Here is a 15,781-nt window from a genome sequence, read left to right as displayed (position 1 = left end):
CATTGCGTAATACTTTAGTAATTAATTGGTTGTAGAGGCTATGAGTAGTATTTATAGCTCTTAAAAATTTGCCATGACTTTTTAAGTAAAATTTGAGTGGCGGTTGACTTCTCCTAGGAAGTTATATTTTTATTAGTAGTCCTGATGTTGTACCTGTGGAACCATTATCCTGAAGGAACTCAGCTGGAGCTTCAAGAAACTTTTTCATTACATGCTGTGATGTACTGCAAAAACTTTTATGTGCTGTTATTTTGATTAGACATTTTGGAGCTTTTGAAAATTTAAATTTTATAAATTTACTAGAATATTAATTTCATAAATCTCTCAATAAAAAGAATCTTCTGCATCACTTGTAGAGCTGTTAAACCCTTTTCTTTTTCCTTTTTACCTCTAGATGAGCGGGACAAAGTACAAAAGAAGACGTTCACAAAATGGATAAATCAGCATCTCATGAAGGTCAGTTATATCTGTCATGTCTGGATGACTGATTACTACAGCAGCAGTTGTGTCTTTTGCTACGTTTGGTGTCAGGATGCAACTGTGTTACATATAAGGAAGATCTCAAATTGTGAGGTTTATGCATGTGCTTTGTCTTTGAGGAGTCATGGGGGAATTGAAATGCTGTTGTCTAATGTCCCAAGGTGATCTAACTGAGCATTTGAATTTGAAATTAAAATGAGTCGAAGTTTAAGAGATATGATTTCTTTCTATAAGGCTTGACTGTTTTCTGGAATTAGTATGTCATGGCTGTAGTACCATAGTTAAGGCAAATGAAAAAAAAAAAATATTTTAAGTACCATGTTGTGGATGGGGAAATGACCTTGAGAAAGAGAGGTCCAGATCATCCTATGGCATTAGTATGCTACTTGTGGATTAGAAATAGAAGATTCTAGAGACAAAACTCACATTTCAATATCTTTCTTTTGAATAGCAGTGAACTTTGCTTCAGGGACAAAGCACATTATTTTAACAACATGTACAGCTTTTAGTTGACAGATAACTAAAAGCTGAATTCACCTTCACTGTATGGCCTTTCAGTTCTAAATTTAATCTGCTGTTTCAGTGCCAGCTGTCTAGCCCAGACATTTCTTTGGAGAAACAGATTGTATGATTATTTAACATAACTTGCGTTGATATGCCCTCCAACTCCGAGGTTGAATTCATGTAAGAGTCACATTAAATAAAAATGTATCTGCAAACTGTCAGAGTTGAGATTTAATTAATGAGTACAATCTTCAGACACTGTTGGAAAGATCTCCTTGCATTTGTATTTAGAGCAGTAGCATACCACCTTTCTGTGAGCAGGGTGAGTCTGCAGTCACAGGATGGTTCATACCAGTAGGTTTTCCTTTGTGGGTTTGCTAGACCCAAAGGAAACATGCTGTATAGAAACAGCTGCTCCAAGGACCCTTTCTATGCAGATACCTCCTCACTGTAATCCTGAAACATCGAAGTGGCCCCATGTCCTTGCAGAAGTCTTCTACTTGCTAATGAGAAAAGACAAAAGTCAGGTCTGCAGCCTTCCCTTTCTGAATTTTGCCTCCTGTTTATGGTGTAAGAAATGTATCCATTGTCCAGTACTTCAAACAAATTAGATTTAAAGAAAAAAACATCCAGGAAGGTTGCCAGTACCTGGCGGTAAAATGCAATATCCAAATTAACCATCAGGCATTTATTCTTGTAACTGAGGGTAATTGTTGTCATGTTTGTAGAGGCTACTAATCTTTTTATATATTAAAGATACATTTAAAAAATGCGTCTGTGGGATGGGGAAAAGCCTGTCTGAAGATTTTTGGAGAGCAATGCTTTAATACAAGTTAAAAACAGTGCATATTTTTACAGAAGAGCAGTGTACTGATAACGATATTTCTATATACCATTGTCTTACACCCTTCTAAATCATGCACAGTCATGATTTCCATACTGTCAACCTCTTGGGAGTAGCTTAAAAAAGATTTAGACTCTAAACCCCTAAGAAAATCAGAGTAAAGAGCTCACACTAAATCCTGTTGCCTTCCTTGCCAATGTCAATGGCCTTAGGCCTTCATTTTCAGGTAGTTCTCACTGTGGGTGATTGCAGAGGTATAGATACAGATAGATAAAATAATTTGTGTCTGTGTATATTGCTGGCACTGATTTTCATCTTGGATTGCTCACTTTAGAATTCAAGTAAAGGATAGTTAACTTATACAAATATAGTTTGGCTATAGCTCTTCCATTAACTTGGAATTTATGTAGCAACTCAGCTTTATCTTCTGGAAATAGTTTGAAAGCAGTTGGTAATCGTGGAAGTTATGAGACATCATGGCAAACACCAGACCATATATGTGGACAGGACCCTGCTATGGGCATAGGGACGGATCACATTTTAATTTCATCTGTTTTCTTTCTTATTTTTTTTCTCTTTTCCCTCTTTCTTTTCTCTGTCCCCTACTTGTTTTTTTGTTTTCTCTATTTTTCTTTTCTCATCTCTTTTTATGTTTTCCCTGCTTGTTTAGTTCTTTCCTCACTCATTTTAATTGATCTTCTATTCTCCTGCACTCCTTGGGAAAATACCAGACCTTTGTGCCTTTATAGAGGTGTATTCAAGAGGATTTTTTCTAGGTCAGCAGAAATGGTGCTTTTACTAGTTACCATAATTCTTTGGGGGTTGGCAAAGAAGCCTACTGTCACTCTTGTAATTGATCTGTCTGTGATTCACTGAGTAACTTGTAAATATTTACCATTCTGCTCTCCATTGCCTCTCTCTAGTTGCATTGGATTCAAAGCCTGTGTGTAGTATTTAAAATTCAGTGTGTAAGATTAGTCTCTCGACAGCTTAGTTGATTAGTAAGGCATGTTGTGTGCTTTGCTAAACTAGAAACATAGTCATTGCAGAAATATTTTGTGCTAATTATTTTGATATACATAGTTTTAGAGACAAGTACATAATGTATTATGTGCAAAATTCAGCTGTTGAATCTTTGAATTCCACAGTTTAAGATGAAGTGGACGGTCACTACATTTTTTAAATGCTGAAGTTATTCTTTTGAATTGATAACAGATTTTCTGAGGACTGATTAGAGCATTGGCCTTGCTAAGGCTACTGTTTACTGTCTGATGTGGGGCTCCAGTTTAAATGTTATCTTTTGTGCCTTATTGACATACGGGCTGGAGAGGTGAGATATTGGACTTTAGACTCTGCTACTGCTGTGCTATGAGCTTCCGGGGAGAAACTCACATGCCAAAGTAGTGTGGTGATGGGGTAGAGGTCTCCTCTCTTCTCTGAACTGCCCTCTGCTTCCAGCAAGCATTTCACTTTTCTGCTACCAAAATAAGATGTTAAATTCTAGTACTTGCTAGAGCAGTAAGTAATCCTTGATGTGACAAGAAGAGGTACATTTGTGGTAGCAAGGGTTTAGTGTAGTGGTTGCATAGTTCTAAATCACCTAAAGAGAAATCCAGCTTCCAGGAAAGCCCAGAAATTCTTCCTGAAATCCTTTGAATCCCAAACCCCAAAATTTAAGGAAAGAGTGAGGCTAGTTTGAAATACAGGTGGAAGATGAGATGAAAGTCAGAAAATGAAAAAAGTTGGTGATGAAAAAGGAGTAAAAGCAGGAAAATTCTTCTTTGTTGTTCAGTTCCTTTCTCAAATCAATTTAAAAATAATTTTGTAGTGCCAGATCTTAGTCCTGACAAATTAAATGGGATATTATTCTAAGTTTCTTTACCAGAAATTAGGACTGAAGGCAAGGCAACCAAAAACTGGCTAGTGGTATGGTGAACACCCAAGTATCTTCCTACTAAGGAAAATATTATCCTTCTCATGGAGGAAAAGGTTGTAGAGAGCCTCTTAGCTGACCTTCTAGCAGCAATATGGGCCTCTGGGTGCCTGAGCAGCTCCCTGGAGAGGGAGGGCTGTCCTGTTCATGGCACTGACAGGGTGGGTTGGCTTTTGGGACCCTTGACTGACTGGACCTTGGGAGAAGCATGCTGCTGATAGGAGGAATGGGCAGCATCCCTGCAGTCATTAATTGCTCCAAAAGTAATTTTTGAAGGTCTTATGAGCAAGAAGCATTTATAAGGAGCAGGACAAAATGCTTTTAAAACTATTGTTTTAAAGCTCAGTGTTCAAAATCGTGTACTGTGTTGCAGTGATAGTGCATTAGAGAGAGAACAGCTTTCTGTTGTGCAAAGACTGAATGAATAATTCAGAATAGAAACCTGAAGTTATTGATTCCTGTGCGTCCTTCAAGCAGCACAGGGTTTGCAAATGGCTTCTTGGGTCGATTGCATTGTGAGATGTTCAGGTATGACCTTAATGGCAGCATGACCGACCATTCCTGATAAAGCACAGTCATTCCCTTGCTGAAAGCTGGCACTTTACAGACACTAGTAGTTATTGGTTTTAGATAGTGCTACTCTGCAGTGTCTCAGTATCTTCTTTTTAGCTGTGCATTTAAGATGTCATTTAAAATTCCCCATCTCTTCTTTTAGAAATGAACACTTTGTAGCTCTACACTGATATCTGAAGGGTGAGGAACCTGGTGTTTGTCTTATGGTAGTGACTTTTTAAAAAAGTCTCAATTTAACACCTCTAGATTTTGAAACATACTCAGAAAACCTGCTTTCTTTTTTCTCCCCCCCCCCCCCAATGTGTTAAAATAAGACAAAGATTCCTTGCTGTGCTGGTGCATCTAAATGAGCCTACTATGTGTTCCTCAGAGTTTATTCTGACAACTGCTGCAAACTGTGTTGGGAACAAATTCTGTAAAATCCCATTTCAACATGGCCCACAGCTTGCTTTAGGCATTGAGTGCAGCTGAAATGTTAGTGTTTCCTCCTCTGTTTCGTTTTTCAGTTGTTCCAGAAGGCCCATTGTCTGCTTGGTAGATAGAAGAATATACCATTTTTTCTCCTAAAATTTTTGCCATTGTATGTTCAGGACTGTTCTGAAAGGTCTTGAAGTGTGTTTTACCTTTGAGATGTGCTCCTTCTGAAAAATAAATAAAAATAACTCTTGAAGAAGATCATCATTTAATGGTGTAAAGAAGTTTTTGATTTTGTTATTTTCCCTGGAAATATGTATAATTATAATTTATTCATGCTGCATTGCATACAAATCTTTCAAAAGTCTTCTACGTGGAGGTAAACCACATGATATCTTTCACTTGCTTAGTGTAATCTATAGCTGTTTGCAAGGCTGCTCAGCAAGCCAAACTCATGGCTTTTTTACTGTAATGGAAATTTAGATGACGGAGGAAGGTAACCGGAAGACAGTGAAGAAAAGTAGTGACAGAATGCCAGAAGTTGAAGCTGCAAAAGAGGAGGAAATTGTACAAGTTTTAAGGCTACTGATAAATTGCATCACAAAAAACTCTCTGCAGTCAATCAATCAAGCAAACAAACAAATTCAAGTCAATAAAAACTGCACCAAAGTTTTCAAGTTTATTTGATAGTCTTTAATACATTTAGACTTCGTGACTAATTGGTGGCAGGAAAGAGAGTAATTGAAAACAGTAAATTAAATATGCATGAAATACAGTATGACCTGAGCACATCAATATTTTTGTGGCATGCAGTCCTATTGTACCAGTTGAGCATATGCTTTTATGTATGTTGGGTTTAAAGTTTTTTTTTTTATATAGGTGATCATATATGAAAGAATGAGTATAAGGCAAATTAAGTGTATCATGTGATTACTGCATGATGGACTAAAACAACTAGAATCAATGTTTCATGTGATAGACTAATATATTAATATATTAATTAATTCTCTTTGTGTGTGTTCATTGTTTGCAATTAGCTCTCAGCCCAGATTTTATTTAATATTATTTGTTCCTTAGAGATTGCAAGAGATGAAATTTTACAATTTGCAATTAGGTGTTGGCTTTTTAATTAATTGTTAAATTATGCATGGAATTATTTTTATCTATATACTTTTGATGTATCTGTATTTAATAATAATTTATATATCAGTTTAGAAGTACTATGCCTTGATCTAACTCCCTTGGAGCCACTGTAACTGTGCCATTGGCTCCAGTGGGAGTAGTATTTGTGGACTTCAGACAGTGAGCAACTTCAAACATTTAATCATAAACATTAACTAAGTATTTTGTTCTACAGCAATATTTCATATAATCTGGGAAGCAAGGCTTGCCCTGAGGTAAGGTAGATGTGTGACTGCATGAGGACCTAAGAAGGCATGAGAATAAACATGTTTCTCATATACAGAAACATGTGTTATCTGTTAAAGGCATTTATGGTGTTTTGAACAGTGAATTTAAAGGTAGTCACGTAGTGTTCAAAATCTGTCTCTACTTAGAGTACCTTGAATTTAATTAGAATAAAGTTTTAACTGCCAGTTTTAGTACTTTACCTGCTTCAGGTATGTTTGGAGTGTATTGCCTTTGCTCAGAGCTAGTTTTAAACTGTAGGAGTCAGATCTATTTTCTCTTTGATGTTATTAGCATTACATTTGCATATTTTAAACAGTTCCTCCCTGGTAAGTTACATTTGGCAGTGTGTAGTAAAGGTTGCGAAAGGCGAGAGCAAGCTGGAAGCACAAGGGGTGGAGACAACTGAATGCACATTATAACTGAAACATTGGCTTGTCTCTGGCCAAAGATAAAACAGAACAAAAGGTGAATATGGCTGCTGTCAATTGGAAGTCTTGAACTGGATTAAGGAGGCTGATGGTAGATTTTTGGTCACCAACTGGCATCAGAAGGACAGCACTGTATAGCAGTGGGGAAAAACATTTATCCTCATAATTGACAGGAGGAACAATGTAGAGTTCTGCATCTGAACACCTACAGAGGAGCCCTCAGTAGTCTATTCAAGAAAAAGGTGTTTCTGTGGCACAGCTCAGCTCATCCCCAGGCAGGTGTGCAAACCAGATTAGGGCACACTCACTGTTCTGTTCCCTGCCTGCTGCAGGAGCTGGGGTGGCTGCCTGTGTGTCTTGTGAGTGAAGTGCCAGCCAGAGAGATCTTCAGCTTGTCAAGTTCAAAAAGTTGCTGTCAAAGATGCCTAGTTAGATAGGTCTGGACTGACTGGGAGGGACTGCTTCAAAATTTAAAACAGAAAGATAACTAGGAAGCAAGTGTCACAAAATCCCAGGCTCATCTTCAAAAGCAAAGAGAGAAGTGAGAAGTAAAGAGAGGACAATGAACTGGGAAAAGCAGTAGGTAGGGTCTCCTGGGGTAGTAATACAGTAGAGGGAGAAATGCAGGAGATCTGGCAGTCATTATAGATGTTTGTGTCAGAGGCACAAAGGCAGGTTGCTGACAGGTAGAACAGATAGGAGGCATCTTATAGAATATACTACTACTTTCAAGAGATGTGTGAAATACAAAGGAACTGTACAAGAAGTGGAAATAAGGGGAGCAGGACTAAAGGTTTGTTCTAAAGGAGTTAGTAAAGCAAGGTGGGGTAAAGTTCAGCGGAACTTACAGTGTGACATGGAAGTCCACAGGTAGAAAGAAGACTATTCAGATAAGTTATGTGTTTTCTGGTTGAACAGCTTTATTTACCCAATAGTTAGTAACTAATGGAAATAATTTGTAGCATTTTATAATTCTGTTTAAGAATTCAGAAGAGACTGAGGACTCCCAGGAGTCTGCAATTATAGTAAGCATAATACCTTTATCCCCAGCAGAAGAAAAGGAGTTATAGACCTCTCAGGGTAATTTCTCTCCCTGGGGAGACTGTGTTACAATGGGTCTTTGAAAGCAGATGGACAAAGAGGAAGTGGTGTACACGGTGTATCTACACTTTTTCTACATGCTACCACATGTAGTCTCATTTGCATACTATCGCCACAAAATTTGAACGAAAGGATCCTAGATACAGCTTGTTGGGATATTGCCATCAATAACTGCTGCAACTGCAGCTAGAACTGGCACTGGGAATAGCCGGTGACGTTGGTTGTTGCTGCTGTCATGGCTGCTGTCAGGTGTTGTTGCAGCATCATCTGGGTCTGGGAGGCAACACTCGTGAACCTTCCACCCACGGGAAAGATCCCAGTGCCTTCTGCCCTTGCTGTGCCACATCCTCAAGTGAGGTTTTGAGCTTAGTCACTTTATCTTTGTAGTGATACATCTGTTTCTCTAACACTGCGGCTGGTAGAGCCTTTTCTCTGGCTCAGGCCTTTTGTCATGTCAGCAACAAGTGTCACCCTTGCCCTGCCACGAATCTTACAGGGTCCATCACCTCTGCAGGGCTGTGTTGGCTTAGGACCAGGGAGCTCCAGGAACTACACATGAGCTCTGCACCCTGCCTGTGGGCCAGCACAGTGTTGAGGAGACGGAGAGGCAGCTTGTAATTCAGCCTTTTCATGGACACGCTGGTGTGCTTGTGGGCACGTGGCTGTGAAACTCTGCCTGCCTGTGTAACTTCTGATCTTTGCATGGACAAGAGGTCTGCAGCCATCTGTAATAAAGCAGTAAGAAGATAAGTTTTCTTGGAAGATCAAGGGCAGGTTGTGATAATCTGACTTTGTTTAGTCTGCAACTGAGAAGACTGAACGGAGACATGATAGCTTGTCCGCAGTATGTAAAAGGTGTTTATGCAGAGGCTGGCAAACAAATGTTTTCTGAGGTCAGACTTTAGGGGAAGGGACAACAAAAAACCTCAGTTCAGTTAATGGAAGATTTAGTTTGAAGATTAGCAAGCAAAAATGTCCCTCTCAGAGAAGCAAGTAAGTCTAGAGAAGCAAGTAAGTCTAGAGAAGCAGTGGGCTGCCATGTAAAGTGAAGCTTAGTGGTGTTTGCTTTATATTCTTCATTAATCAGTATTTATACATTTGTAAATAAAATATTTTTAAAAGAGGTCAGAATAGATGTCTCAAGTGAGACTTTAAACAGATTATGTCACATTTCTTTTTTTGTTGTTTTTAGTTTTTCTAAAATTCATAAATATCTTCAGTCTCATATACAAACACATCTGAACAAAGTGTACTGCACTGAAGAAAAATCTTGAAGGATTTTGCAGAGGTGCAAAAGAGGGAAGAGAGATGGACATGCTCTGCTTTGAAATTAAAGCTGGTACAAAAAGGGTTAATAGGCTAGGAGCATGTGTGGGGTCTCATGGGACCTTGCATGACATATACCACATGTGGCATCTTTCCCTTGCGCTCACTGAGAGCTGTCTACAGAATGAAGGTTAATTTGGTGAAGTAGATACTAAAGGTGGCTGGACGTCTCTCTAACTTTATATTTTAGGACTGTAAATTGTTATGGAGTAGATGCCCATTTTAAGTTAGTACATACCCATTTCTGCTTGTGAATCTACACAGCATGGGCTGAGATGGATTTGCTGATCCCAATATGCAAATTTATGAACAGATGAACAAGACTGTGCCAGGATTAATACCAGTGAGAGTAGTGCTGTGATAATAATAATGAATAAGTAGAGTGGAACCTCTGGATATACTCTGAGTGGCTGAACCAGGGTTGGTTGGAGAGAATCTTTCAGCCCATTCCTCAGAAAGTTTTGAGATGCATCCAGTTCTGGGCTCCTCTGTACAAGAGAGACATGGAGCTCCTGGAGTAGGTCCAGGCCAGGGCTACAAAGATTATTAGGGGACTTGAGCATCTGTCTTGCAAGGAAAGGCTGAGGGAGTTGGGTCTGTTCAGCCTCAAGAAGAGATGACTGAGAGGTGACCTTATCAATGTATATCAGTACCTAAAGGGTGGGTGTCAAAATGATGGAGCCAGGTTCTTCTTGGTGGTGCCAAGCAATGGGACAAGAGGCAACAGGCAGCAACTAATGCATAGGAAGCTCCACCTGAATAGGAAGAAAAACTTCTTTACTGTCTGGGTGACCATGCACTGGAACAGATTACCCAGGGAGGTTGTGGAATCTCCCTCACTGGAGATATTCAAGAACCATCTGGACAAAATCCTGTGCAATGTGCTCTAGGATACCCCTTATGGAGCAGGAGGGTTGGACCAGATGACTCACTGTGGTCCCATCCAACCTTACCCATTCTCTGATTCTGTGAATGGAACAATTTTTTTTTTCCCTGTAGGAGGTGCAAAGAAGGATTTTTGACATTTATAAAATTTGGTTCATGTTGTTCTGTACAATAATGGTGTTTCAAATATCACACAACTACTGAAATCCACAAAAGGACTCCTGAATGTGCATGTTTGTGTCCTAGTGTTTGATATATATGTAAGATTATGCATCTGCTTGCACACTTGCTGATTTGGGTTTCAGGAAAATACTGGAATGCATTTCATGAAACCAAATATGGTAAGATAAGAAAAATGTAAGGACAAGATTTAGCAGTGGCTGGATTTTTTTTTTTTTGTGTGAGCAACAGTATATTTACCTTGAAGCCATACAAGTGTCTTTTTTATGATTAATAGAGTTATCCAGAGACATGGAATAATTGAAGACTGGGGGCAAGATGCAAAATAAAGTATGCGAAAGCAATGGATTAAATGGATGATTGAGTTATCTGGGACAAATATGAAGGTTAATGTGGAGGAAAAAAAGCGAATGATTTCAGCTCTTAGATACAAGAACAGCGTGTTAGGCGGGTGGAACACTGGAAGGGTGTCATGGTTATCATGTTAATAGAGTGTAGAGCATTGGCTGCCTGAGAAAGTGAAGGATGAATCCAAGGATGCAATCAAGGATGAATCTTTATTTAGAAAACATCTATTATGCTTTCAGGGTTGTTGAACTCGCTCTGTACAGGAGACTTGTTTAAATGCAGCTTAGTAAAATCATAAAGGAACTTTATGAAATGGAATAACATTATCCGTGTCTGCTATTTGTGAGAATTAATATGCAGAAATGAAGTAAAACAGAAAAATTACTCGTGTTTCTGAAATAAAGACCTATTTATTTTCCATGAACTACAAGAATTGTTTCCTGCAGAGTGGATTATTAGACTGTTGAGCCAAAGAAAAGAGTGAAAATGAGTTATGGACCACTAGGCCTGAGACTGGATTTGCCAGACTTTGCTTACAAATGAACAGGCACACAGAAGAGACCTGGCACAAGTTTTCTCCCTGCGCCATCTCACTGCCAGCCCTGGCTGCAGGCCTCTGCTGTTCGGCGGGGGGGAGCAAATCGGGGTGTCCTGGGCCGTGGGTGTCCGGGGCTGGAGCGTGTGTGCCCGCGCGGAGGTGGGGGAACAGCACCATCTGCAGCCCAGCGCTTGGGCTGACTGCGCTCTGCATCCACCCCTGTGGAGAGCTGTGACCGGGGGTCACTGCTGCAGGGCTACCCAGTGATTAAATTCTCCCAGAACTTGTGTGCTTGTTTATTTTTAACAGAATGAGTGAAGTTTACGGTGGGATTCAGTGCAAAACATGGATTGTGACCAGGGTGTGTATGTGGAGTTTGTTTGGTTTTTTCCTAGCAGTAAATTTTGGGTTTAGAGTAAGGAGATTAAAAGCATGAGAGACTCGGGGAGGATGTCAGTGTGCGTGCCAGCCTGCATGGAGCTCTGGCTCCCTGATCTCTTGGAGTGACATCAGGTTGACCACGAACCACAGCTCAGAGCCTTCCTGTGCCACGCAGAACGTTGGGGTGGAAATTACCTGAGGTACAATGGCCCTGCAGCATGTCAAGCAACACTTGTGCTATACATGGGAGAGTCTAAGAAGTCTGTAGAACAAAATAAGTACTCTTGGAGATGCTTAAAGAAGCAACTTCCTTGGCAGATCAGTCACATGGGGATATTTTGACAAATCTGATATTTTGACAGTTACACGCTGCATGGATCTTGTTACAACCTGTTCAGAATTTTAGAGTGTTAATCATAAATCATGCTGCATGTGTTGGCTTAGTAAATTTTTATTTTTTTTTACGTAAATGCAACTTTTTATATGAGTTTTTTTTTTTATTTTTTATTCTTTTCTCATGGCATAGGTTTATTTGTTACCATGCTGTTAGAATTGCCACTGTGATTCCTTAATTTCAAAGGTGAAAGGACTAAAACATACATATTTTCAAAACTTATAGAAAACTCTTTCCTCATGAGTAGCACTTTTAATAAAATTTTTCCTTTTAAAACAAGCTTAAGTATGTTTTCAGAAAGTTAAAACATTAGGGAAACTCATCAGGATGTCAGGATCTCATGCAGTGGCCAAAGCAATTTTTCAGCTATCTGAATGCTGACGGCATTTGCTGTGGAACACTGTAATTATATGAGCCCTTAACCATCTGTGTCTATTATCTTGGAGAAAATTGTTTTACTGTAGTTGAAGTGAATGGGACTCCTAAGGGATCTTTTTTTCGTGGACATTGAGTGAGATTCTTAAAGAATAAGTTTGAAATTTATTGTGAAACTCGTGGTGGCCTTGTGCCAGCTGTTGTTTGGACTTACTGGTGACCTCAGTGGTAATTAAGGCCTGACCCTTTTTTTCTCAAACACCCCCCTTACAGTTCTAACTTTTGAGCCTTTTCCCATTTTCCTTTGGAAAAGCAGTAATGCTTTACGTTTGTGCCAGGCATTTGATTAACTTTGCTTCCAGAAATGAGGAGAGCGGTACTTGAAAAGACTTTCCTGGGCAATGTGAGCTGAAAAGGCTCAGTCGGATCCCTAATATTAGAATTCTTGATAACATCTGGGAATGACTCTGAATTTATAAAGACTTGACAACTGAACTTCAGTTATTCAAAATAAATGTGGTTTGGATTTAATTCTAATTTTGCTTGTTTTGGGAGTGATAAGAAAAGGTCTAATTTGGCATGTTCTTATAATGATCAATTCAACTTATTTATAATATAGATAGGGAGACTCCTGGAGTTTTTAAGAAAAATATTTGATTACTGTAGTCTGCTTTCCTAACCTGTAAAAAATGAATAATTTTGCAAGTGTGTGAGCACTCTGCCTTGTTTCCAAGTTGTGCAGCTTGCCAGGGCCACAGTGGTTGTCTCACCGCCGTCAGGGAGTTCCTGGTGGCTTCCAGTCCATGGGCGTTACTTATAGTTGTTCCTACCCCATCTGATTATATGCTGTCTCCTGCCCCTTTTACCTCGACTTTAGATTCTGCAGCACATGCATGTTTGTTTCTGCTTCTTCCTACACTATTTCAGTTCAGAATCAGTGGTCCTTGCATTTTAGTTTCCTGTCTGGAACATGCTGCACCCTAACTCAAAAGTCTATGAGATATCTACATGTATGCTGGGTGTGCACCCACTGTATACACAAAATTGTGTGTCTTATTTTCCTGCCATATTTACTTCTGAATAAGAAAAAAGCTGTGGTTTTTGTGTTTTCCTAGAATCATCATAGAATAGTTTGGGTTGGAAGGGACCTGTAAAGGTCATCTGGTCCAATCCCCCCTGCAATGAGCAGGGACGTCTTCAACTAGATCAGGTTGCTCAGAGCCCTATCCAATCTTATCTTGAATGTTTACAGGGATGGGGCATCCACTACCTCTCTGGAAAACCTCTTGCAATGTTTCAACATCCTCACTGTAAAAAAAGTCTTCCTTATATCTAGTTTAAATCTACGCTCATCTAAAACCATTGCACTTTGTCCTATTGCAACAGTCCCTAATAAAAAATAGGTATGGCAGTGTTAGATAAAGTGACGTGCATCTGCTATGTGTCCTTGTCAAGACCAAGCTGGTTTTGCTTGCAGAAGCAGAAGGGGCAGTCCTTCTCTTCTACCATATAACCATGAGTGGCCTCTATAGTGTAAAACTGTAGATTTTGTTCTAGTATCAACAAACACAACTAATAATATCAAGAAAAATTGTAAGAAACAGGCTTGCTGTGGAAGATGGCTTCTTTTTTACTGTGACTCATAGCAAAACCAGAGATCACTAGGTGCAAGTTTGGTTCACTAAGCATGGGCATCTGGGGCTGTTTGAGATGTGTAAGGGTATTCAGGACAGATATCCGTGAGAGTGTGGCCACACTTATGCAAACCTCAGTCCTTCTGGAGAAGCAGGTGGAGGCCAAGTGGCATGGCCCCTAAACATAAACCAGCCCTACAGATGTGTGACCAGGAAGCTGAATCACGTCTTCCTTCTCTGTCGGTGGGAGCAAGAACCAGGCAGACTGAAGGCAGTGATGACACGTGCTGCGATGCCAGCCCCCTGAGGAGGAAGCTAAGCCTGGCAGGCCAGGTACTTTACGGCAGAAGCAGAATGGTACATAAGGGTGGAACTGATAGCTACTTGATTGTAAAAACAACCGGGTGTGCCAGCTGAACAGTAAGATAAAGCTGTGTGAGTTAGGTGGGGTGTCAGATTGCTAGCTTTTGGAGGTGGTAGCCATGGTCACAGTCTTCATTTGTCAAGTGCTTCACATACTGGAGTCTGGAGGCAAGATTGTGGCTCTGTGACTGCTACAATTTTAAAAGCTGGTTTTTACTGGCAGCACAGAGATTCCCCAGGGCACTGGACTGCAAAGCTTAAGCTTGCTGGAAAAGGATAATATGAAAATATGCTATGCTCATATCAAGGAGAATGGAACTTTCCTTACCATGAATATAGTATACATGCCAGAAGATGAAGATCAGAAGATGAATCACTTCTGAAACAGTGCCTTACATTCGTTCTGTTCCTTTTCAATGATGAAGCCATTTTGCTTCTCTTTAAGTTTTGTCAGATGCCCCTCAGCCACTCAGTGTCTCCCACATCTTCCTTAAAGAATTTCTTCTCATGCCCAAATTATCAAATCTGCCCCACTCACATAGGCATATTGCAAAAAGTTACTTGAGGCAACCTGTAACCTACTTTGCATGTGGACCTTGCAAAATGTAGGGCTGACAATTCTGCGATTTTATTGAAAAACCACAAGAACTGTTATGAAATATCACAGCGTCAGCAGATCCCCACACATCCATCCAGGGAACCCCATCTGCATCCAGCACTTGTGCTACTATCTGTTCTGAAGAAGGCTAAATATGGCAGTTAAGGAGCAATGAACTAGTTATATTTCTTGTTAGTTTCAAGATCTAAGAATTCATTATATGTGTTGAGAGACAAGAGTTGCCTAAGTGATAGAGAGGGGTGATTTTGCAAGCTTTTCCTTAAGTGGCAGTGTAGGATCTCTTGAGAAGCTCAAGATGCTTCTTTTAGAAGTAATCTGCTGCTTTGAGTGAACGTGTTTGCTCACATCAGTTGCCCAAATACATAGTTTTAGGTGCACATCTGCTGCTCAGAGTCATGGAAGAAATTCCTTGTTATGTTGTGCTGTACTAGGATGACTGACGTAGTATGTCCTAAATAATTAATCTTCACAGTAAGTGTCAGCCAGTGGCAGAACTAAGACAGACATATAAGGTGTACTGCTGGTTTTCCTGTGTTGACAGCTCTATGCCAGTTTCTTCATAACCAGTGTGAGTTCATCTCTGAAGCGTCTGTGATTTCTAGAAAGATAAACTGGGGAAGATGGTTGTCTCTGTAGTACTTAGGAAACCTCAGAGCATAAGAAACAAACAGAAGGTCAACAGATGTGTGCTGTGAGAGGCAAAACTAGCAGGATAGCAAGACATCTTGCATCTAATGGAAAATAAAAGCAGACAGACCAGAAATGGTAATATTTTCTCATCCCACAATTCAGATACCTGCGTATTGGGCAGTTCCCCTGAGTTGTATGTTGAAAAGATTGTAGGCGTTGACTAGGTGTTGCACAGACACTTCTTTCAGTGTCTTTCAGATGTACACCCCATTCCTCTGTCCTTAACCTGATGTCCTTCCATCCCTCTGGCCACCAGCCTGTACTGTGAATCTGCTCTGGCTTGGGATTCTGCTCTCCAAAGGGAAGTGGAGAGTGATACGTCCTGAGGGACTTAGCAGGCAACCCTCTCACAGGGTTTATC

General features: G+C 40.0%; 1 protein-coding gene across 15 annotated transcripts in view; it reads left to right on the top strand.

Moving 5' to 3' along the window:
- DST (dystonin) overlaps nt 1-15,781 on the top strand; it is a 306,949-nt gene that overhangs the window by 94,366 nt on the left and 196,802 nt on the right. For all 15 annotated transcript variants that reach the window (XM_039380429.1, XM_039380420.1, XM_039380416.1 and 12 more), the window contains one exon: nt 395-456. In XM_039380429.1, coding sequence (XP_039236363.1) covers nt 395-456 — 62 coding nt within the window. The remainder of the gene's footprint in view (nt 1-394; nt 457-15,781) is intronic.

The sequence above is a fragment of the Pipra filicauda genome, unplaced genomic scaffold (genome assembly GCF_003945595.2).
Source record: "Pipra filicauda isolate LSUMZ 115617 unplaced genomic scaffold, ASM394559v2 scaffold195_size2193078_pilon, whole genome shotgun sequence".
Classification (NCBI taxonomy): Eukaryota; Metazoa; Chordata; class Aves; order Passeriformes; family Pipridae; genus Pipra; species Pipra filicauda.
Note: the sequence above shows the minus strand (reverse complement) of the source record. Positions and strands in the feature narration are given on the sequence as shown.